Genomic DNA, 22,983 nt, shown 5'->3' on the forward strand with positions numbered 1-22,983 from the left:
GAGGCGCCCGCGACGGGGCCCGCGGGGCCGGAGGGGGCGCAGACACCCCCGGTGCGACGGGGAGCGGGGGGGCGGCCGCTGCCCCTCGCCCGCCGGCGGCGGGAGAAGCGATGGGAGGGCGGCGGGGGGCACGGGGAGGGGGGAACCGCTCCCCCAGAGCCTTCCTCCCCACCCCTCCTCCTCCCAGTAGTTTTTTGTGAATGGGCCGCGGCGCCTTTGTTGCGGGGAGAAGTGCCCGTGTCGCTGACTTTTGGGGGCGAGCGGAGGAGCCTGTAAACCTCCTTTTCTCTCCCCCCTCCTCGGCCCGTCGTCTCCCTCCCGCCCGGATTAGACGGTTCCCTCCTCGCCCGGGAAAAGAGAGAAAAAAAAAAGAGGGGAAAAGAATTAAAGGAGGCGGGGTGGGGGGAGAACCGCGCTTGGGTCGGGGCCGGCGGGCAGCGCCTTTGAACATTAGGTCGCTTTCAGCTCCCGCTGCAATTAGAGAGAGTCGATCTGGGGAGAGACCAACAAACGCGGCGCTCCGGAGCGCTCGGTGGCGCCGGCCCCGCTCCGCGCCCCCCCGGGGGTCCCGCCTGCGCCCCCCCCACCCCCACTGCCCGGGACGCGCGGGGAAAGGCGCGGCCGCGGTGTTGTTATTATTTCAAAGTTGGGGCGAGGCTCCGGGCGCGGGTCGGGAGGCGGGGGGGGGCCGGGACTGCGCTCCCCGCACCTCCCCGCACCGCCTCCCCCCCCCCGCAGCTCCCTCCGCGCCGGCGCAAGCGGAACCCGAACTTCCCGTCGCGGCGCTCGGACGGCGCGGGGCTGCGCGGGCGCGGAGCGGAGCGGCTGCCCCCCTGCGCGGGTGCCCCGAGCCCCGCGGCGGCGCTGCGCGGGTGCGGGGGGGGGGGGGCGCGGAGGCAGCGGGCGCCCCGCGCTGCCATTGCCCGGGCGGCTGTCAGTCAGGCGGGGAGCGGCCGCGGATTGGCGCCGGGCTGGTTACGCAGACGCTTTGCGCGCACATACAAGGGTAGGGCCGGGGGTAGGTGATCAATCCTCATCAGGGCCGCGGCGCCGGCGCCCCGACGGCAAAGGTAACGCGGGGCGCCCGGCCGGTCGGGGGGCTGCGCGGCCGCGGGCGGCGCCCCCCTCCCCCCGCCCCGCCCCGCGCTGCCTCCGCGGCTCCCCGCGCTCCCACCCGCGCTCCCGACGGGGCGGGCGGCACCGGGCCGGCGCGGGCCGGGGGAGGGAGGGGGGTCCCCCCCTCTCTCTCGCTCCTTTCCGCCCCGCTCCTCTCTCTTTACTTCGCGCTCTCCCGGCGCCCGGGACCGTCCCGTCCTCCTCGGCGAAGTTATGCAACGCCGGGTCCCGGCGCCGCCGCCGCCGGGGGTGCCCCGAGCCCCCGCCCCGCCGCCCCGGGGGGGTCCCGGCCGGGGTCTCCCCGCCCCTCCCTCCCTCCCTCCCTCCGCGTTTATCTCCCGCTTTTTGCTCCCGAGCCGCGGTCCCGGTGTCCCCGGCTCCTCCGCCCCGGGACGGGTCCCGGCCCGCGCTCCCTTCTTCCCTTTTAAACTCTTATCCATTTCTAATTAAAACGTCCCCGTCTGCTCGCTTTTAAATTAATTATACTTCCCTCCTCTGGTACCTCCTTTTGATTCCTAATCCAATTATCTTTTTAAATAATTGCTTTATCTCTCCCCATCGCCGGGCGCTGCTGCTCGCACCCAACTCGCCTTCGCTTAAAATAAAGGGAACCGGGGCCGGACCCTCGCTCACCCTCCTCTCTCCGCTCTCTCCCCAGGCGGCCCGGGCAAACCCGACCTCTGCTTCCCCGGTTGTCGTTAAATATTTTTATTTCTATTATTTTTTAATTTTTTTTTCCTCCTCCCTTGGCTTGCGATCGCTTGAGGACCTCGCAGTGGTGACGGCGAGACGGAACGAAAAAAACTCCTTTTACGCCGATTTTGTGCCGTGTTTTTTAATTATTTTTGGCTTTTAATTTTTTTGTTTCTTTTTTTTTTGGCCATTTGTCTGGATTTTTTTTTTTTTTCCGGAGGGGCCTTTTTGTAGGGGCTTTTTCCCCCCCCCTCCCCCGCCCCCCCTTTTTCCCCTTCCCCGCCCCACGCATTTGGTTGTTTGGTTTTTTTTTTTTTTCCTTTTTACCTGCGGGACTTTGGAGGACTCGCGGCCGGCTTTTAGCATGATGTCTTACCTCAAACAGCCCCCTTACGGCATGAACGGGCTGGGGCTGACGGGCCCGGCCATGGACCTGCTGCACCCCTCCGTGGGGTATCCAGGTGAGTGCCCCCCCCCTCGAGGGGGGAGCCCGCGGGGTTCGGGGTGGGCTGGGGGGTGGGTGCCCCCCGGCTGCGGGAGAAGACTGGGGGGGAACAGCGCTGATTCCATGTGAAATTACCCCCCGCTTCCCGCGTGCTTTGTTCCCGTAGGGGATTTTTAAGGAGAAAACACTTTTTTGGTGTGTTTTATTATTATTATGATGATGATGCAACGAAATCTCGCCGCTGCTCCTCCCGGGGAGCCCGGCCCCGCACGCTTCGCCCCCTCCGCTCCCCGCACCCGCGGAGCCCGCGGGCCCGCGGGCTCCGCGGGTGCGGGGAGCGGAGGGGGCGAAGCGTGCGGGATGGGGTGGGGGCGTGCGGGGCCCCCCGACGTGACGCGGCTGCTCCCCGCAGCCACCCCGCGGAAGCAGCGGCGGGAGCGCACCACCTTCACCCGCTCGCAGCTGGACGTGCTCGAGGCGCTCTTCGCCAAGACCCGCTACCCCGACATCTTCATGCGGGAGGAGGTCGCCCTCAAGATCAACCTGCCCGAGTCCCGCGTCCAGGTACCGCACCTGCGCGCGGTGGGGGGGGGGGACGGGGAGGGGTGGGGGGCGCTCGGGCCGCTCGTCTGTCCCTCCGGGGGGGCGTCCAGCTAAAGCGGGGCTTTGCGTTCGTTTGGGTTGGGTTTTTTCTTCCTTTTTAAGTCTCTTAATGTTTTTATTAAGCCTTTCCCGTCCCCATCCACCTGCCCCGGGGCGCGGCCGCTCCCAGCGGGGAGGGATGCGCGGGGTCTTTCCCCCAAACCACGTTTCGTGGCTTTGCGGGCTGGGGGGCGGCCCGGGCGCCGGACGAGGCCGGGTTTTGCGGGTTTTGGGGTGTTCTTTTTATTTTTTTGGGGGGTGTCTCGGGTGTGCGCGGGGCCGCTCCTCGCCACGGGCCTCGCTCCTGTCGCCCAGGTGTGGTTCAAGAACCGCCGCGCCAAGTGCCGGCAGCAGCAGCAAAGCGGCGGCGGCGCCAAGAGCCGCCCGGCCAAGAAGAAGCCGTCGCCGGCCCGCGAGAGCTCGGGCTCGGAGAGCAGCGGGCAGTTCACGCCGCCGGCCGCCGCCTCCAGCTCGGCCTCGTCCTCCTCGTCCTCCGCCGGCTCGGCCTCGTCCGCCCCGACGGGCGCGCCCGCCTCGCTCAGCACGCCGGCCTCGTCCATCTGGAGCCCGGCGTCCATCTCGCCCGGCGCGGCCCCGGCCGGGGTGACGCTGCCCGAGCCGCTGCCGCCGCCCGCCGCCTCCTGCATGCAGCGCGGGGCCGCCGCCCCCGCCTCCTACCCCGTGTCCTACGGGCAGGGCGGCGGCTACGGGCAGGGGTACCCGGCGCCCTCCTCCTCCTACTTCGGCGGCGTGGATTGCGGGTCCTACCTGGCGCCCATGCACTCCCACCACCACCCGCACCAGCTCAGCCCCATGGGCCCCTCCTCGGTGCCCGGGCACCACCACCACCACCACCCGCTGAGCCAGAGCTCGGGCCACCACCACCACCACCACCACCATCACCACCAGGGCTACGGCGGCACCGCGCTGCCCTTCAACTCCTCCGACTGCCTGGACTACAAGGAGCCCGCGGCCGCCGCCGCCTCCTGGAAGCTCAACTTCAACTCCCCCGACTGCCTCGACTACAAGGACCAGGCGTCCTGGCGCTTCCAGGTCTTGTGAGGGACCCGCCGCCGTCCCCGCTCGTCCTCCTCCTCGTCCTCCTCCTCCTCGTCCTCCTCTCCCTCCCCGCCTGACGCCCCGGGGAGGGGGGGTCCTGCCGTCCCCGTCTCTACTGACTGATATTTATTTGCTTCCCGCGCCCCTCCGGCGGGTTTATTGTAATTATTATTTTTTTAAACGCGACAGAAGAGGAGTTTAAAACAAAACAAAACAAAAACGAACGAACGAACGAAATTAGAAATAAAAAGCCTAGCGCGTCCCCTGCTGCTCCCCGGCCAGAGGCAGAGGCTGGCTCCTGCCCTGCCGGTGTCCCCCGACTTCTCGCAGGGACCGTCCCCCCCGGGTCCCGCAGCCTCTTGCCGCTGGCAGCGGTGGGAACGATGTAAATACTGGGTCCGTTCCAGTGACCGTGGTTATTTTCAGTCGATGCTGTTGGGCTGGCATTTATCTCGAGTCTTAACGTGGAACAGAACTTAACTTTTTCTTTATTTTTTTTTTTTTAAATTTCTTCCCTTAAAAACGAACCTTTCCCCGTCTTGCATCCTCTGCCCATCCCCGAGGGCTCGGGGCTGGGGAAAGGGGGGTGCCCGGAGGGGAGGGCTGCCCGGCTGATCCGCAGACCAAACAAAAAACCCGAACTTTTGGAGAAAAAAAAATAATAAAAACGAACGAGAAAAAGCAGCTAAAAGTTTTGGTTTATTTTTCGGGGGAGAGGGTTGCAGGGCAAAGCAGCTCTGTGTTGGGGGCACGACTTTTTGGGAATGTGTTTTTTTGTGGGTTTTTTCCTCTTTTTTTTCTTTTTCTTTTCTTTTTTCTTTTTTTTCCCTTTTTTTTTTTTTTTTTTTTTGCCCCTTGTATTGGTCGGTGCGTTTCCGCGGGTCTGGGCTGCAGCCCGGCTGCCTGGTGCTTTCCAGCAGCTTTTGCTCCGTACGGGGAGAGAGAGAGAGAGCGGGACCGCGTGCGTGTGATGTTGGATGCCGTGACCCCCCACACCCCTTCGGCTGTAAGGCAAACCTGCCTCTTCCCTTCGCCCCCCGCCCCAATAAAATCCAGACTAATCAATGCGCTGGTGTCCTGTCCTCCTTCCTCGCCTCTGCCTCCTCTTCCCCTGGAAAAAATCTCTGGGGCTTGCTCAGGGACACGGTTTAGGGGCAGATAGGGATGGTTGGACTCGATGATCCCAGAGCTCTTTTCCAACCTGGTGATTCTGGGAGCGCTTCCCGGGGGGGTCCCAGCAGGACGTGGGGCGTGTGATGAGTTTGCGAGCGCTCTGGAGGGGACCGGCTGCCGGGGCGAGCTGCGGACCCGCTTTTATACTAATTGATGCTGTTAATCGGTTGGTGATTTGTGGCTGCGCCGGGGGGGACCTGCGGGACGTGCAAACTCTGGCCCAAGGAGCCCCCGGTGGGGCTGCCTCCCGAGCCCCCCGAGCAGGGAGGAGCTGGAGGGGCGCTCGGCACCTCTGCTGCCAGCCCCGGCTCCCAGATCCTCCCTCCCGAGCCGCTGCCGGCTGCGATCCAGCCGGGAGAAGGGGGCTGTGTGTAAATTCTTTCTCGACGTATTGTCCCCATCCGTATTTCCCCCCCTCTCAGCCGCTGGAGGTTGCTCCGAGGTGCTGGAGGCTGCTCCGAGGTCCCGTTCCGACGGGGCTGAGGGGGCCGCTGCCACCCCGCTTGGGGCACCGAGTGCCTGGGGGAGCGGGGCGCCCCCCGGGTTCCTTTCCATCCTCCCCAGGGGTGAGCAGCAGTGCATGCTGCACCCTGCCTGCTGCAGCCAGGCGCTCCGGGGTTCGGACACCCCTGCGACCACAGGGACTGTGGAGAGGCAAGAGGTATCGAGGTGCCAGCGTGCTCCGGCTGTTTGCTTTGGGAAGGGTTTGCACACCCCCTGCACCCCGGTTGGGTGCAAATGGGCTGGCCGTGCATGGGCTGCTGCGGCTGCTGCAGCGTGGGCTGCAGCGGGAAAGCCAGCGGGGTCAGCCTCAGGTGCCACTGGTGCAAGCCCCGTGCTCCCTTCCCGGGTCACAGCCACCAGCACCCACCGGGAGAGGTGAGAGGAATGGGTGCAGCCAGGTGGATTTCAGGGGAATCTTTGTTAAACGGCTCTTTTCCTTATCATCTCTTTCAGTGCATTTAGACACACACACATATATATTTATATCTTTATGTATAAACTAATTGTTCTCCACATGCAGCAGCAAGGCTCGCATCACACCGAAGGGTTGCTGTACAAGCAGTGTGAGGGAGAACCACACGTGCTCCTGGTGCTTCCCGCTTATACAGTTCCAAGACCATCTTTTAAAGGGAAAAAGTTGTTACAGCCCCTCCAGAGCTGTAAAAGAAATAGATCTGTGCTGAACACAGCGTGAACCAAAGTTGCCCTTCCAAATTTAGTGAGCACCTGAAAGACAAGAGCCAGCAGCTTTGTAACACTGTCCCCTGTCTCCCCACTTCATCTTCTTTAAACAAGTATTACACACGTTCTCTTCCTTAAAAACGATGTTTCATTGTAACTCCATAAGTCAGTGCTGCTGAGCGACACGGCCACAATGGGAGCCTGAATTTTGCTCACTTGGTTTCAGTGACGTGGTCCTAAACCTCTTCATCCATCAACCCATGGTGCGACTGGGACCAGGATCTGCTTTGGAGTTTGGGTCTCTGGCACCCAGGGGAATCTCCTCCAAGTTTGGGCTCCCAGTGGCTTCACCAGCGTCCTCCCCCCCACAGTTCGGGCTGTGGGCACCCATGCAGGCAGGTGGCTGAACAGGGTGAAGAGGAGAAATAATAATGGCTTTGCCCTCAGCACCTGTTTGTTTTTCCTGTTGTTTTTGCTTTTTTTTTTTTCCTTTTAAGTGGCATTGCTCCCAGCCCTGGAATGTCTTCGAAGGGTGATGAACATGACTTGAGTGGACACAGCCAGCTGGATGGAAAACAAATGGCCTCTCCCCCCCCGCCCCCTCATATCAGGTAGAACCTCCTTGGGAAAACAGTGCGGTGACAAACCCGTCCCTTGCCTGCTGGTGCGCCAGGCGCAGTCAGGCCTTGTCCTTGCTCCACTGCCCACAGGCCGGTGCCAGCGGCACAGCCAAAATGCGACTTTGCGCCCCTCAGCGCGCAACTGTGGGCTGGGAGGGTCGCGCCTGTGCTTTGGGGGGCCCGAGCAGCCCCTCATTTATCCGGCAGCACCCCCACATCACTGAGACTGGGGCGCTGGAGCAAACTTCTGCCACCGCGGGTTCCCCTGAGGCTCCAACAGGCACCGCTGCCCCGAGCGCAAGTCTTGGCAGGCTGAGCAGCGCTCGCTGCCTGGTGCTCTCGCTCTGGGAGCAGATGCCGGAGGGATCGCAAAGTGTTTTTGGGTTGCCGAGTTGTGAAACAGCCGCCTGGGTGACTTGGTGCCTCACGTCTCAGGCAAGAGAAGGGTGCTAGTTGCGTGGCTACTATGGGCATTATTTATTCTTAATTAGCATTTTGCTGCTGGATCACTGTGCTGCACCAAACACAGGGGTTGGTGCCGAGACGCCGATTGGTGCCGAGACGCCGATTAGTGCCAAGATGCCAGGTTACTCAGCACAAACCCTGCGAAGCTCCTGTCTCTTGCCCAAGTGCCGGCAGCTGCCTCTGCGTGTTTGCTCCGAAGGCTCCTGGTGCTTTCCTGCCTGTAAGCCAAGGGCCAGGACCTGAGGAGCGTGGGGAAGAGGGACATGGGGGGAAAATACTACCCAGTTTGGTCTGTCAGTATTTTTTATATTTGGTGCATCGTGGGCTTGAAATAACTCACGAACTGTTTGCTTTTATCAGAGTACTTGCTCTAAACAGAGCCTCCTCTTGGAAAGCTTTGCTTTTAAACCTTCCATTTGTGGTAAGGAGTTGTGATGGGTGGTGATTCGAATGCCCTCGGAGGCACCCAGCCCCGCAGACGTGGGCAGAGCCTGCGCAGGGTTGCTGCTGGCTGGGGTGGCTGACAGCCTGTTCGGGTACAGGAGATGCTTCAGGGGCACAAAGCGTTATAGCTGGAAATGAATTAGTTATTAAAAGAAAAATTATAAATTCTAAGTTTCAGGAGATGTCCCTACTAACACGACTTGTTACTGTTACTTTGTTGACAGCTTTTCTGGCAGGGTGCAAAGAAAACAGATGATTGATCACAGCTGAATAAGGAGCCATCGCACCCGACCATTTGTGTTTTTCCCTTGTGCTGACCTCTACGTTAGCCAGTCACTGCTAATTCATGCACTTTGAGTGGCAATTAATGCACATAAAATCCTACATTGGTTCCAAACCTGTTTTGAATTTGTCAATAAAAATCTGCTGGTGTAACTCCCAGCCGAGAAACCTGCTGCACTGGAGAGCTCTTCTTTCATGTTGTACAGCTGAGCACAAAAACCTGCGGGGAAGGAGGGTGAAAATAGTCAGAGGGCTGAAGCCTAAAGGAAGACATATGCCTATTTCTAGTTAATTCCCTATTCATCACTTTTTTTTTCTTCTTCTTTCAGAACAGACAGGACTTTTCCAAGAAAGCCAAGAGAGGATTTTTTTAAATGAAAAACTGTGATTTTAGGAAATGGCATTCTGGATCTTATGTATATTTCTAGTATCACTTCCTGTATATTTTTAAGCTAAAATCCTCTTAGCATGCAAAGTAAATAGATTATGATATACTGAAGGATTAAGAATCACTGTCTGGTGTCAGATTAATCCCTCATATAGACCATCACTTGTACTGACAGAAATATGGCTGCGATTCAGCAAAATAGCTGTACGGCAGAGCAACGCACCTCGGTGTCCTGTGCAGAACAAGTGCGAAATCACCACGGTCCGTTGTTGTGCCGTGTGTATTCCTGAAATTTAATTTAAATCTATAGGACATTAAAGGCACAATCCCCCCCAAATGCAGTGCAAAGCCCAACCATTACAGGCGTGGGGAGGTGATGCAGCAGCCTCCTCTGTTTCCAGGCTCTCTTTATTAAGTTTTCCCTGTCAAGTGTGCAAACCCCTATGCATTGCAGCCCATTCACTCCCTTCAAACTGCAAAGAAAAATTCTCCTTCGAATATACTCATGGAAAGCCGTCGATCCAGGCAAAGTGCTGAAATCTTGGAGTTTTTCTAGTGTGATCGAAATCACCCGGTGTGCAGCAGAAATTCAGCAGGAATTTGGCTCATAGGGGAAAACGGTCGACTGAGAGTGAGCACAAATATTTTATTTGTGCAAATGCAGAATTTTTGTTCATAAAATGCTTCCAAGGATTTATTTTTTTTACACTATGGTTTTATTTACAGTCCATTTCTTATACAAATTAGTCAGTGGCACAAAACTGATTTCAAGAAGCTCACCAGCTTTGGTTTGCAACCACCCAATGCTCCCCCCCAAAAAAGACCAAGCTAAACCCACACACGTGCCTACAGTAGAGTACAAAAATCTGCGTCCATACATGCTGCATCCTATCAAACAGTGGGAAGAAAGACTTGTGAGGATGCTCGCCCCTCTCTTCACCATCACAAAAAAATCCAGAGGGCTGAAACAGGTTACGTTACCTTCTCAGTGCATTTTCTCTTCATGGTTAGAGAAGGCAGATTAAAATCTAGACTCTAACAGAATGATGTTTAAGAGGCTCCACATCTTTTTTTCAAGGCAAAATAATGGTTATTCAACTAAGATGATATATCTAGATACGAAAATTGAGAGCATTCTTCGAAAAATGCTGCCGACTGTGAAAGGCTGCTCTTTCACAGAGTTATCCTGAGTGAAGATTTTATCTGCTGGTATCTCAATAGGACAGTTTTCAGAGCCTTAAGTGGAAATTCAAATCTGCTTCCTAGTGAAGATTGTTAAAATATATAATGCATTGAGAATCACGGACTTTCCCCTGAGAAGTTTAAGGATTTGTCCAATAACCTTCCCACCCAAATTTTTCAGCGTTGCGTTGGTGCGGTAAATGGGATTCATAGCTACTCATTTTCTTGATGACTTTGAACGACACACTGAAAATGTCAGCAAATTGCCCTCCAATGAGCAAACATGGGGCAGTTTGTGCATGGACAATTCGTGCTAATACAGAGGTCTAAGGGCAGCAGTTTTGCTAAGGCTGGAGCTTTGTCTTCTGCTGGTGGTTGGATCCAGGGCTGGCTGGACGTTCAGTGAAGGACTTTCTGTGAACTTTGCCTCCTTGATGAGCTTTCCCCTTCTTTGCTTTGACAGTGAAGCAGGTCCCGCGCTCAGTCACACCAGCCCGAAGTGCACAACTTTGAGAGACCCACTGTCTCTGGTCTCCTGTGGAGGGAAAGACGGGTGGGATCAGACAGGGTGTAGGGACAGGCCATGAGGGATGCAAACACAGGGATCAGAAATGTCATTCAAACTGAGGGAGAAGAAACAATTGCAGACTCTGTCCCCACTTGTCCTGGGAACAGAGGGTGCAGCCATAGAGCAGTGGAGACTGCCTTGTGGTGCAAGGTAAGGCATCTCTCCCCTCTTTCTGACCCCTTTTGCAAACCCTGCTGCTCCTGGGGAAAACAGGGGCTGCATCCACAGCAATGCTTACAGGGTCCCCTGCAGTGGGCAGTAGGCTGGGATGCAAGGGGCTGGGTTCTAAGGCTCCTCCTGCCTTTAAACCCCTTTCTCTGGCACCTAGAAGCTTATCGACAAAAGTGAAACTTTAGATTTTTGTTACCTTTTAATTAAAGCATCATCAGCCTGGGTTAATGACAGTGGGTAACAAACCAGGTTTTCAAAGTTACACAGGGATGGCATTTTGCATTGCTCATAAAACGCAAATACGCCATTTAAGCACAAATTCATCCTTCTCTTTCTGCGCTCAGTGCCTGCGCCAGGTGGAAACCCCAGCCTTCTGGTTTTGCAAAGGGCATTTTGATGGGGAGAAGATGTGCCACAAATAGTGGTTATTTCATAACACAGGCTAGCATGCCTGTGAAACACATGTAATACTTCGCCTTGGAAAGTGCTGTAGTCTAGTGAGTCATTGCTTTCTTTTGAATTACAGATGAGTAACCAACCCTTCATGATGCAAAGAAAAAAAAAACAGGTGTGGAGCTGAAAACAAAAAGAAGCGTGTGTTTGTCCTGTCCTGGAGGGTAAGACATGCTGGCTGGCATGGGAAAGAGGGGTGGGCTTGGCCCCAGGAGGTGGCTGTCAGGGCTGTGTCAGGCTGCGGGAGTGACTCCTGACTTCAGGAAAGAGGAAAAAAAAATCCCGTATCTCTTGCAGTTTCATAAGGAACCTTGTCAGAGCAGCAGCTCCATCTCATGGCATGTGCATTTCACCACAGAGATAGGGATCACCCTCTGAAACAGCATTCCCATGTGCAACCTACCTACCTCAGCGTGGTGGGAGCAGTGAAAGCACAATGGCTCGAAACAAGTGCTATATGGAGTTTTGTTTGCAGCCCATTGCTGTGTACTTCCCTGTTGGGGAGGTGGTGGGAGATGGCCCTGCCATAATACGACCCCCTGTTCATTCTCACAGGCAGTTTGAAGATAGTGAGAAAGTGTTCCCAACGTCCTACTGGCCTGGGATTCCAGCGTTGAAACCTGAAGAATGGCTTCACAGCTAAGACTGCTGCCTAGGCAGCTGTCTTCAAGGAGGTTCTGACTTGCCTTACTCAGTCGCAGCTCTCATACGGGGGCTGTGAGTATGTGCCTTCGTTATTGGGCTGCTGCAAGCTTTCTCTGGGCTCACCTTGCTCTCTGAACAGCACTTCTTGGAGGCTCCAAAAAAAAAAAGAAAGACTTTTTTTGTGGCGGAGCCACAGCAGTAAAGCCTTGAGGAGCATCAGTGGTTGAAGGTAACGGGTGGCTCATTTTCCCTTAGAGCTGTGCCTCATGCAGTGGAGTTTCTGCTGGCCCTTGCTCTGGGGACCAAGGGAATAGGTGGGAAGGAGAATGTAGGCTGAAGAAAAAAATAAATAAAAACGTATGATCACGTTTGACTGTTTAGAATTCAAGGTTGTTTGGCTAGGTCCCTGTTGTCCAAGGCTCGGGGTCCTGAGTGTATCGGACAGGTATGGGCTTTGTGATTCATGATACATGATTCCCTCTGTCTAGGGAGAGATTAACAAGAACCCATCTCTCCAGACCTCCCTAGTTGCATTTTTTTTTTTTTTTGAATACTTTTTAAAAATCCTATTTGCAAACACCTCCGGTCACTCTGAAGCAGACTTGGTAGTGTCGTGTGGGAAGTCTGTGATGCAGCATCAAGCTTGTAGAGGTGTTTTATGTTAATCAAAAGCTGAAGAGCAATAATGACTGGAACACTCTTCTAACATCTGCATCTTTTTTGATGTAGTGCCCTGGCAATAAAAGAAGCTGTAATAATTTGACAAGAGTTGATTTTCATAGTGCAGGAAGAGGGCTGTCCAGGAATACGGGAAGACAGCATTGCAGTCTTGCTGCCCATATAGCAATGAGCAGCTAGTCATCCAGAGCAGGAAAACATGAATATCCTGACAGGAGAGCATTCACTTGTGCCCTGGAGAATTCAGATCGTGGGGCTTTGCATGGTAATAATGTGGTCCGCTCTGGCAGGTGAAGGGAGGCGCGGTATGGGAAGGCACACCCTGTAATTGAAAAGCCACTAAGCCATCTCAGACCTGCAGGGATAGCAGGATGGAGGCAGTGGTTTGCTCAGTCTCCCCAGATCTGAGGTAGAACAGAGTATCTCTTTAGTCTCCTGAAGCAGGAAACACAGAGAAACCTCTTCCCTGTACTGCTGTATCACTCCCAGGAGGCTACACTTTTCTCCTAGGAAATATTCCCAAGGGTATGATGAAGATGGGAAAGAAGGAGAGTGGAAGAGGGAAGAATAAATGAAGGAGCCACAGGCAATTACTTTAAACACTTGCTTTGTTGTTTTTTCAGGCTGAGACTGGGCAATTCCAGGCTGCAGGAATGGCTACGTGGAAGGACATGCCTGTTGTTAGGATCCACAGGTACTGCTCCCTGCCACTGGAAATGCCTTGTTTCCTTTGGATAGCATCATACAAAACCTATCTGGCTACTAGGTGTTTAGCTGAGCAACAATATATTAGAACAATCATTTGGTAGCCATAAGGCACCACTGACTTCAGCATCTCAAATTACCATAAACAAGCTCAGTCTCCAGGCCAGAAAGGACAGAGCAGTTGAGATTTACATTTTCCAAAGGGTCTAATTTGTACTGAGGTTGGTGACCAGGGTGTTTTGAGGCTTAATCTTACTGAGTGCTGCTAAATTGGGAATTTTTGAACTGACCTATATAGTTGTCTTAAGGTTATCAAATCACAGAATAGTGCAGGCCAGGAAGGACCACCTGGAGATCACCTGGCCCAACCCCCTGCTCAAAACAGCAAGAGTAGGCTGGGACTCAAGATGCATGGCCCTTGAGGATACCCCCATCCCATTTCCAGCCTTTCCTGGAAGACAGGACTGAACGTGAACAACAAATCCTGACCCCACCAAACCACGCAGATGGGATGCTCACTTCTCATTGGCTTCTGCCCTGTTGCTTGAAGAGCCGTACCCAGCTAAACCACACACAGGGCAAGAAAAAACTGCAGCTTATGCTCGCTCCTCCAGCAACTACCTATGCCATCTCCACCTGACCATCCTCTGACCACCACTAGTCCCAAACCAGCTTGGCAAAGCCACATGGTCTGCATTTGTCCTACCTGTGTGCTGAGACAGTTAGGAGAGCCCTTGCCCACATTCACCCACACACTGAGGGGCTGCAGCAGGGACACAGGTGCCCTGTGCTACTGCAAGGCCACAGGTGCTGCTAGTAGGGATACAGGTGGTCCCTGTGGCAGCACAGTCTTGCCTCTCGCATGCTGTAGGGCTAAGGTTTTCCTCTAGAAAACAAATATTGTTCAACTGCTTGAGTGTCATTTGGCTGTGTGACAGCCAGCTGCTCTGGCAGATGACTGGGAACATTTTGTTGCACGGTCTTTACAGTTTCAGGGAGGAGAAGCTTCCTCATAGCTGAGAGCAGCAGCAAGTGAGGACTACGCGCGTTACGATGCGCCTATAAACGATAGGGTCCACGTCAGATGCGTCCCTACTGAGGCCTCCACAGACATTTGCACTGGGGACTTCTGGCTCCAGCCTTTCACCAACGAACTGGTGAAGAGGGACAAGGCAAATCATCCAGCTCGCAGCTGCGGAGATCCTCCTGCAGAACTGACTGTGCAAGAAGGGCTGGGTTCTGGGTGTGCTCCCCTTGCGTGGCACTGAGCCCGGTATTGTGAGGGCTCCCTCTGAAGCAATGTGCGGGAAGTGGTGGTAGAGCGAGGCCAAGCTGGGAGGAGCAAGAGGGTGAAAGTGGGGCCTCGGGGACTGGCTCTCCATGAAACGCTGGCTCTGATGTAGCAGGCTGCTGGCGGTGTCTGGGCGAAGAGCTTCTGCGGCTGCTGGGTTTGGGTTGGATTCGGGATGGGCTGAACTAAAGCCAGAGGTCAGTCCAGCCAGAAATGAGCAGCTTTGATTTGCTGGGTGCTGGTTCTTGCACTGGTACTCAGTTGCTGCAACACTTCTGAATTTCCAGATGTCATTAAAAGTCGGGACAGAACGATGCACTCCGAGAAGTGCAAAGTCAGTGTTCATGGATGGCTTTTCTACTCCAAAAAGCCTGGCGTACATAACAGACTCACCCTTACTCAGCAAGTCGTTTCCCTCTGCTGCCCAAGAACCTTCCCTTGGTCCTGCCAGAAGCGGGGCAGCTCAGCAGGGATGAAGCTGCCCCATTTTCCTGTGCAGAAGCAGCTCTGTGATGTGTGGTGAAATCAGGACACCTCCACCGGGGTCGCAGAGGTCACGCTGTGACGCACCAGCTTTCAGCAACGGTGACCATCAGCTGCAGTAACTTTTCAGAACCAAAGGATGCTTTGACCCCTCACTTGTGTAAGTCCTTAACGATGTGACAGCAGACCTTTCTTCTTTGCATCCCTCTCATTATACAGCCTGTACATTCGTGCTCGTGGATTTTCTCGTGATAGTCCACAGCTTTCAAATGAACTTCACAGTTTATTTAAATTCAGCTGCTTACATGACGAGGATCAACTCACACGCAGCTCAGGGGAGGAGCAGTTAACTGCTGGGTAACCTGTCTGCAAACCCAGGAATCCTATCAATGTTTCCAGAGTTTTACTGCTGTTATATTTTACTTTACTCCGTATCCTGAGGCCACTGATGCCATCAAAAGGCCGCTGGGGACATCCTTTGAGTATGGGGGTTTCCAACGTGTATGACCCCGGCGTGACAAACTCTGTCACCTGCTCCCCAGCCTTTCCCCATCCTCCACCCAGCAAAAATGCGCAGGGGCCCACGGGAGGCTCCAGAGGTGGGGCCAGCGTGTGTTGTTCTCCAGCACTTTGGGACTGGTAGAACAGCTCTTAGAGCACGACTTTACCTGGCATGGGCTGGTTTTGTAATGAAAGAAATAAATAAGTGTCATCCTGCTCTGCTGGGAGGTTGAAGCATTTCCTTTCTTTCTTTCTTTCTTTTTTTTTTAATGATCTGTTTGTACCGAGGCCAAACATTGAACACTTTGGCTTTAAAAATAGAAGTTTCAACAAGAACTGTTATTGGGAGGAGGCTGAAACACGGGCACTCTTGTGCCTTCATCTATGCTATTGTGAGACAGCTTTTATTTTATTTTTTCCTTTAAAGTAGAACTGAAGGAGTGTGTTGGTGCCGCACGCTGCTGACTCATCAGCTCTGGAGTCAGGATCGCCCTACGCATGTGCTCTACATGCACCCTCACCAACACCCAACACCTGGGGCACCAAACCCGGACAGGAGGGGATGTCCTCATAGGAGACGGGGGTCGCTGGAGGATCTGGGGAAAGGGCAGGGTCTCCTTGCCAACATGGAGGTCTTCACCTTCTTTCCTGCCCCAGGCTGGATGTGCAGGAGCACCCAAAACAGCGCGGGAGAGGGAGGAGGACACAGGACTGGAGGCTGGCGGTGGAGGGAAGTGTTGGTCCACCTTTTTTGGCAGCAGCATGCAGTTAAATCACCTTGAAGTAATCATGAAACCATAGGGTAGTATTTCACTCTTCTTTACTGTGGTCTCGCTCTTGAAAGCACCGATACAAGTGCCAGCTAGTTCATGTAAGATGAACGTGGATGGAGGACAATAAGTTCTTTCTTAGGTTCTATCCAATAATAATATTGTCCTGGACAATAATAATTTTTTTACTTTTATGCACTGCACTCAATTCAAAGCTGCCAATGAAGCCCTGCTCTGGCAGTGTGGTATAGAAGCATTTCTACCAATTTCAGCAAGAGCCCTGCAGGCAGACAGCTTGCAGGGACAGGCTCGGGGAGTTTCAGGAAGCTACAAAATAGAGTAAATAATAATAAGGTGAAATAAAAAAATAAATCAGAAATGTGTTACCTGCTCTGTAGGAACTGCTCTCAAATTTCCTTTAAAAAAAATAAAAGAAAGATCACCATATTATTCACATTCCGTTGAACTCACTGAAAATCCCAAACAAGAGTACAGTATTAGGTAACTTTCACTCTCGTGATAGGACACAGCTATATTTCTTTCTGTTGTTCAATGGATAAATTAAAATATTTCATATATTGTTTATACAAGTCTATACACGCAGGATGCATTTTCCTTCAAATGCTACACCAAGTTAAAGTAACAGTGATTCTTGTGTACAGGTCAGTGTAGAGACACAAGGCCAGCAACAGACTGGGGTTCTCACATCATTGTGACTCAGGGGGCAGGAGCAGGATGCAGGCGTGATGGAGCCGTGGCTGCAACACACCTCTCTACCTGTATGGGGTAGCTGTAGAGTGGTGGAGCTTGGTGTGGGCTGCCTGCTCCAGCGCTCGTCTCGTGTCTTGCAAGGGTTTTGCTGCCCGTGTGCTGTCAGGTTGCTGCTGGAAGCGCTTGAGGATGAGGCTTTGTGTTACAGCTTGGGCCGAATTAGCAGCTGCCAACATCAAAAAGAAGTCCTGCTGCAGGAAACGCGCTTCTGCCCCTCACTTGGTGCTGTCTGTGGTGTCCTCTGATCCCCAAGCAATGTGCTTTGGCTGAGGGGATGGACAAAAGCCCACAAGAAAGAAAACAAATTTTTTTTGCTGGTGGTGTCCTATGTGATCTTGTAAATGTGGGCAGAAGGCGACAGTGAGGGAGAAGCAGGACCTTCCCATTTCAGTGGTGGCAAGCTCCTAATTGAGCTTCACTGTAACCTGGAAGCACACCTGTAGCTGGCTTGCCTGAAACTATCTATTTCTGTTGTGGCCACAGGAACTGCAGGTACATCTTGACTTCCCAATTCAGTTTGCCTGGAGCCTGGTTCAGTTCTTACATACCTGTCAGTGCAGCGAAGGGACACCCAGACAAGGCAGAAGAAAAAAATTCCTCATCTCACCCCTTGTGCAAATACTCTTACATATTCCTGCCTGGCTGACTTTACAGGATGACTCTTTAATTATGACTTTCTCATGGTCCTTTGTTGTCCTATTGCATTACTTTGAATCTGCTATGATGGAGATACTGAATACTGCTGAAGGAGGACGGCCACATCTGTTTATTCTGTTTATTCCAGAAGGAGCGTAAAATACTACTTCACAAGCCATGTAACTGGTTAAGCTCTGCTACTGGAGGGCCAGGCCACTGCACATCAAATAATGGAGCAACAATGACCAAAACTATAATCAACACTTTGCCTGTCTTCATTATAGAGTGAATAGCCCCAAAGATAAAGAGATACATATGATCAGTTGATTTATTATATGTCACAATAGCCAGTAGCTGAGTCCTTATGCCTCTCTCTGCTAGGTATACATAAAACAACCTCATGCTGCAATGCTGCTGCCTTATTTTTCTTCCTAGATCCAAGTTCCTTTTCAAGGTATCAATTACCATTATTTCTAGCTTCATTCCCTTGTGCATATTTGATAGCAATTTGTTCACTCACCTTCCTGGCTGCTGGAAAAGGGTTTCTCCATCGGGGAGGCGGTGCAGCTATCCACTCCAGGCTCATGCTCATTGTCCTCTGCCTGTCTGCAGCTGGTGGGTCTTTGAAAACAAAATAGAAGTGACGGGAAGGGAGGGAGGAAGAGAGGGAGGAAGGACTGAAGAGTTGGGGAGACACTGCATAGCAGACCAAAGCTGTTTCATTTGTTTTCTACTTTTTTTCAAGTACACAGCAGCCTGTGTAATTCCCTGGCTACAAACTGTAGCTCTTTTTTATCAGATGCCAGTACGTTTGTTGACTGAACGTCATTAAGATCACTCACTTGGCCATGTAATCGCTCCAACACCATCCTTTCATTCAAAGACGTGGTGTAAAGCTGGTGTTATTTGAAGCAATGGAAGTTTTGTTAAGCAGGACAGGCTGGGGATGTGCAACATATAGCAGGCGCCTGGCACTGTGGCTGCCCTGCACAGAGGCGGCTGGGAGGATGCTGGGAGAGGATGTCAGACCCAAAAAGCAGCGCTGATTTTTTGTGATTTTTGCAGTTAAACCCTGTCCCCCACACCACTTCTATCACTGAAATCCATGTCGTGAAAGAGCTGTAGGGAGGAATACAGGAATAACCAGCTATGTGTTATGGAAAATGCAGATGGATCTTTTTGATTGTTGGGGCTTTTTTGGAGTGGGGGGGTGTTATTTTTGTTTTATTTTGTGGGTCTCAGTTTCTTCACTTGTCATTAATTTCTGCTTATGGAGGCATGTGGAAAGGCAATACTTTCCCAACGCAGTGGAACTGGAAATCTGGAGGTCATCTTGTGCTATCTTGGCTGGCTGACTCAGTGCTCGTCCTGCCATCCATGAAGTGCCAATTGCGTGATGCCTTCAGCAACAGCTCAACAGAGAAAATAATGTAAACCTCTTATGCCAGGTCAATTGGGAAACTCTCTGTGGGGATTCTCCTCATTTGGGTGGCTCTTCCTCCTCCGTGGACGCAGTCATGTTTTACTCGAGGGTGACTTTCAGATATGACAGCAATGTAGGTCTGAGAATGAAAATGTGAATGCTTTTGTGCAGCACCCAATTCGTTAACCAACACAGTGCGAAATCTCACTCAGTTTTGATAACACAAATAATACACTCCAGGCACAAAAAGCCCTTTATTACTGGCAAGACTGTAAATAATTAAAGAAAAATCTCAGACTTCCCCTGTGCCTTTGTCTTCACACTACCAGTCAGGTGACAGCTATGCAAGCAGCTGGGCGTCTGTAAAGCAACTAAAAGCAACTCCCCTCATCAGCTTTCCCGAGACATTTTTAAGCTCCAGTAATGCAACTCTCCCATCACGCTAAGCTTTATTGGTTCAGCAAAAGAAACTAAGAAACTTCATTGGAGACCAGATTATGCTGGTTGCAAAAACGGAGGGATTCTTCTGCTCTTCGACCCCATTATCTCCTCCATAGTGTCTTGATCAGCTTTCTTACACACAGCCTCGGATTCTGCTGTGTGTAAGAAAGCTGATCAAGACACTATGGAGGAGATAATGGGGTCGAAGAGCAGAAGAATCCTCTTTTTTGCTGCCAAATTGCCATAATCTGGTCTCAATGAAGTTTCTTAGTCTCTCTTTTGCTGAACCAATAAAGCTTAGCGTGATGGGAGAGTTGACATCTACTGAGCTTCCAGTTTAAATGTCTCGACAGGAAAAGCTGCCTGCGGGGATAAAAGGAACTTAACCAGTTCTGTCTAATGCATATAAATCTACCTAAGAGCTCAAGGCACTGGAAGTACTCAATGCGCTACATTTATCTGAGTCTAAGATACAGAAATAGGTCTTCAGCTCACATGCCACATGTCCCACTTTGATGCCAAGTTAATATGAATTAAGAGACTGAGAAGAATAAACAAGGTCAGTCTGGGATGGGCCAAGCTGAATCAGTGTAAAATAATTGTCAGTATTTTCTGTCAGCAACACTGGTTTATCTTGGCTCAGGATTCTCGGCGCTATAGATTATAAAATGTTTTCAGTGGAACAGTTGGCAGACATTTTATTGGCTTTTCTTTGTTTTATGAATGCTGGAAAAATTTCCATTAAGTATACACGCTGCTCATGTGACGAAGCAAAACTACTTTTCCAAACTTTTCTTTCTTCAAGTGTGCAACGCGTTAATATATTAGCAATCCAATTCAATCAAGAGGACCTTTGCCTGGAACCGAGAGGCCATAGAGCATACCTCAATGCATCTCAAGTGCCTATGGGGCAATAAGAGTTTATTTCATATTTTCAAGGCGCTGTATGCACACTGACTAATTAATTTGCCCAACAACCCTTTGAAGTTGGTAATGTATGATCTCAGTTTTACAGATGTAGAAATTGATACTGTAACTTTGCAAAGAGCAGCACATATTTGCCTGCTGTTGTGTTTTCAAGGCATGTGAAGCTCCTGTCACCTTCACTGGGGCTGAGCAATGGTGAAGAATGAGAAGGGAGGCTGCAGCAACCAGGCGGGATTAGCACTGCTGAGCTGCTGGATCCCACTTCTGTGATGAATTTCCTACACAACATTGCCACATCCTCATAGCACACCTCTTAATCGAGTTACTCTGGAACAGAAAATTGCTAAGACAGCTAGAGCAGCTTGTAGGAGTATGCCTGGACTTGTGGCTGACCCTATTTCTCGGCCTATATTCCTGCTATTTAAGACCAGGTTTTGTTCCTGGTTAAAGAGGACCTTTGAAAAACATAACTGATGGTGGACCAATAAACAGGAGAACTACAAGTGTGAGGAATGCTTATTTTGTTTAATTGCACAAACCACTGGAGAGTAAGAAATCCATTTAATGGGGTTTTTTTACATGACACACTAAAGGGGATGCAGGAACTCTAATTGTCTCTCTCTTTACGTTGTTTTTAATTCAAAATGCACAAAGAAACTTCTGAGCTTAATAAGAACTTGTAGAGCAGTAGAAATATGTGCATCTTCAAATACATAAGCAACAAGAAAATTTGATGATAAAAATCACCGTGATGATATATATATACTTTTGCTTCCCATCCTAATCACTTGTACTAAAATAAGAGATATTCTAATTAAAATACGAATAGTTCTGTTTTGGGTGATGAGGACAAGGTAGATGGATAATAAGCTGAAAAAGATCCTAACCCAGCTTCACATTCACATTCACATTCACACTGACACTTCCAACAAATGCAAGAGATTTAAACTTCCAATGCATTATGGTAAAGGAACAGAATGACACAGTGACAGAGAGGAAACCCACACCGCAGCTACCAATGCCAATGGCAGAGAAGCGAGAACAGCCATAGTTCTGTGCTGACTCTTATGTGGTGGACTCTGGCACAGTTGCAGGCACTCACTAGCTGACTCATCCAGAAATACGCGTCCTACAGGGAGTCAGTCAGTTCTTTAACATGTTGCCGAGAGGATCAGTGTGCTACCTTGGTCCTTGTAACAACAGTGTCCATACCTTCTAAAAATATTTTCCTTGTTTACAGGCAGCAAAAGGGTTATACTGATCAAAACGTTTCCATAAACAGAACACAAGAATAATGAGAGGACAAGAACTGCTAGGCTATAACATATCAGACACTTGGAAGGAGAGAATGGCAATGGTCAATGGCAAATCTAAGACAGAGATGAGAGCTGTCTTGCAAAATTACTCACCGAAGTGTGCATTACTGGTGGCACTTAACTGTCCTGTCCATGTTAGAATGAGAGAGATCATGCAGTAAATAATATGTGTTTATCTGGAGTGTTGTCCTGTTGTCACCCATACCTTGGTTGTGTGTGTGTACCATTCAGAATGTTGACTACGGCTCTCTGCTGACAGCCACACTATTGCTCCTTTCATAAAACCTCCTGGCACTAAGCCAGGTTTCTCTGTCTGTAAAACATGCTTTAGTCTCAAACTAAGTCCTCTGCCTTCTGACTGCAAGGGAAGAAGAGAAGCTAGACTTTGCCTAGAGTAAGTTCTCAAAGAAATAAATACTTGAGACTGTTTTATGAATGATTACTTTGGTTCCAGCCTTTTCTGTCCCTGTCTCCATCCCAGGCTACTGCTTTCTGTGTTAGACAAAGTAGATGATGATGTGAAGAGTTAATTGAAGTAATTTGTTAATCATGCAGCCTGAAAACTGGCTATTACACATATGCAGATGTCAGGCTCCTTGAAGGGCATCAGTAACAAGGGCTATTATGCAAGTTAAAAAGAAATGCCTTCTGCTAGTCTTCAGCAGGCTCTTGCCCAGGGCTTCTGCCTAGGTGTAATGCATGAGATATGCCTCAAGTGTCCCAAAACCAGAAGTCTGTCAAAGTTGAAATACAAGAAAGAAATAAATCCAGTTTTGTGCTGGAGATGAGCTTCCAGAAACTTGGGTGAGATACACATCTGGGACAGCGTCTGAATCTGACAGGGATGATGGTGCTAGAAATGCAATTTATTTAATAGGTCTGGTGAAACTAGCTCATACAAAGATGAAAAGGCAGACAACAGAAGATTCTGGGAAAGAAGAAAGAGCAGCCATTGAGTACTCTTGCTGAGCACCTGCAAAGTCCTGTCCTGGTATCTTACAGAGACACCAGGGGAACCACTGCTTCCCAGAAGACAGAAGAGCCTTGGAGTACTTGAATTCATGCAGGCCAAGTGCCTGAGCTGGCTTTGTGTGACTTAAAATTAGCTAATACAGATGAGGTTGGGGAGCATGTATTGCAAAATTACTGACATGGAATACTGACATTCAGCGCGCAAAGAACAGATTGCTTGTATGTTGGAAGGGAGCTCTGGAGGTGATCTGGCCAAATATTCTTCTCAAAGCAGATTCAACTGTTCAGTTAGATCCAACTTCAAGATTTCTTCAGCTCAGGTCTATAACCCAGCAGGGACTTGTGCAGGATAATAACAGAAATGAGTCATCATCACTGGTGAGCATCCCGAGCGTCAGAAAGAGAGCAGCAGTACATTCCGTCATGTTAAACTTGAACAATTCTCAGGTGTCCAGATCTGAGCTGGTTCATCACATCACCAGCAAGGACGTTTGCTGTAGGAAGTCACGATACACCAAAATGCAGGGGATAAAGCAAA

At 51.3% G+C, this 22,983-nt stretch overlaps 2 protein-coding genes across 2 annotated transcripts in view; one reads left to right on the forward strand and one right to left on the reverse strand.

Annotated features, from left to right (window-relative positions):
• The first annotated feature begins 2,075 nt into the window (after nt 1–2,075).
• OTX1 (orthodenticle homeobox 1) lies at nt 2,076–4,294 on the forward strand. The gene is made up of 3 exons (XM_069851029.1): nt 2,076–2,270; nt 2,667–2,818; nt 3,212–4,294. The coding sequence occupies exons 1-3, from the start codon at nt 2,174–2,176 to the stop codon at nt 3,956–3,958; spliced, it is 996 nt and encodes a 331-aa protein (XP_069707130.1). The 5' UTR covers nt 2,076–2,173; the 3' UTR covers nt 3,959–4,294.
• Nucleotides 4,295–9,935: 5,641 nt separating this feature from the next.
• Nucleotides 9,936–22,983, reverse strand: part of WDPCP (WD repeat containing planar cell polarity effector) — a 161,167-nt gene continuing 148,119 nt past the window's right edge. The window contains exons 17-19 of the mRNA XM_069852966.1: nt 17,887–17,987; nt 16,347–16,375; nt 9,936–10,229 (exon numbers count right to left, since the gene is read on the reverse strand). Of these exons, the coding sequence (XP_069709067.1) occupies nt 10,179–10,229; nt 16,347–16,375; nt 17,887–17,987 (181 nt within the window). The 3' untranslated portion in view covers nt 9,936–10,178. The remainder of the gene's footprint in view (nt 10,230–16,346; nt 16,376–17,886; nt 17,988–22,983) is intronic.

Source organism: Phaenicophaeus curvirostris, chromosome 2 (genome assembly GCF_032191515.1).
Source record: "Phaenicophaeus curvirostris isolate KB17595 chromosome 2, BPBGC_Pcur_1.0, whole genome shotgun sequence".
NCBI classification, from domain to species: domain Eukaryota; kingdom Metazoa; phylum Chordata; class Aves; order Cuculiformes; family Cuculidae; genus Phaenicophaeus; species Phaenicophaeus curvirostris.

What these genes read in the sequence shown, in the direction of transcription:
- OTX1 (XM_069851029.1), top strand. Translation starts at nt 2,174, where the DNA reads ATGATGTCTTACCTCAAACAGCCCCCTTACGGCATGAACGGGCTGGGG. An exon ending in CCCCTCCGTGGGGTATCCAG is followed by an intron (nt 2,271 to 2,666) that starts GTGAGTGCCCCC and finishes TGCTCCCCGCAG; the next exon opens with CCACCCCGCGGAAGCAGCGG. An exon ending in TGCCCGAGTCCCGCGTCCAG is followed by an intron (nt 2,819 to 3,211) that starts GTACCGCACCTG and finishes CCTGTCGCCCAG; the next exon opens with GTGTGGTTCAAGAACCGCCG.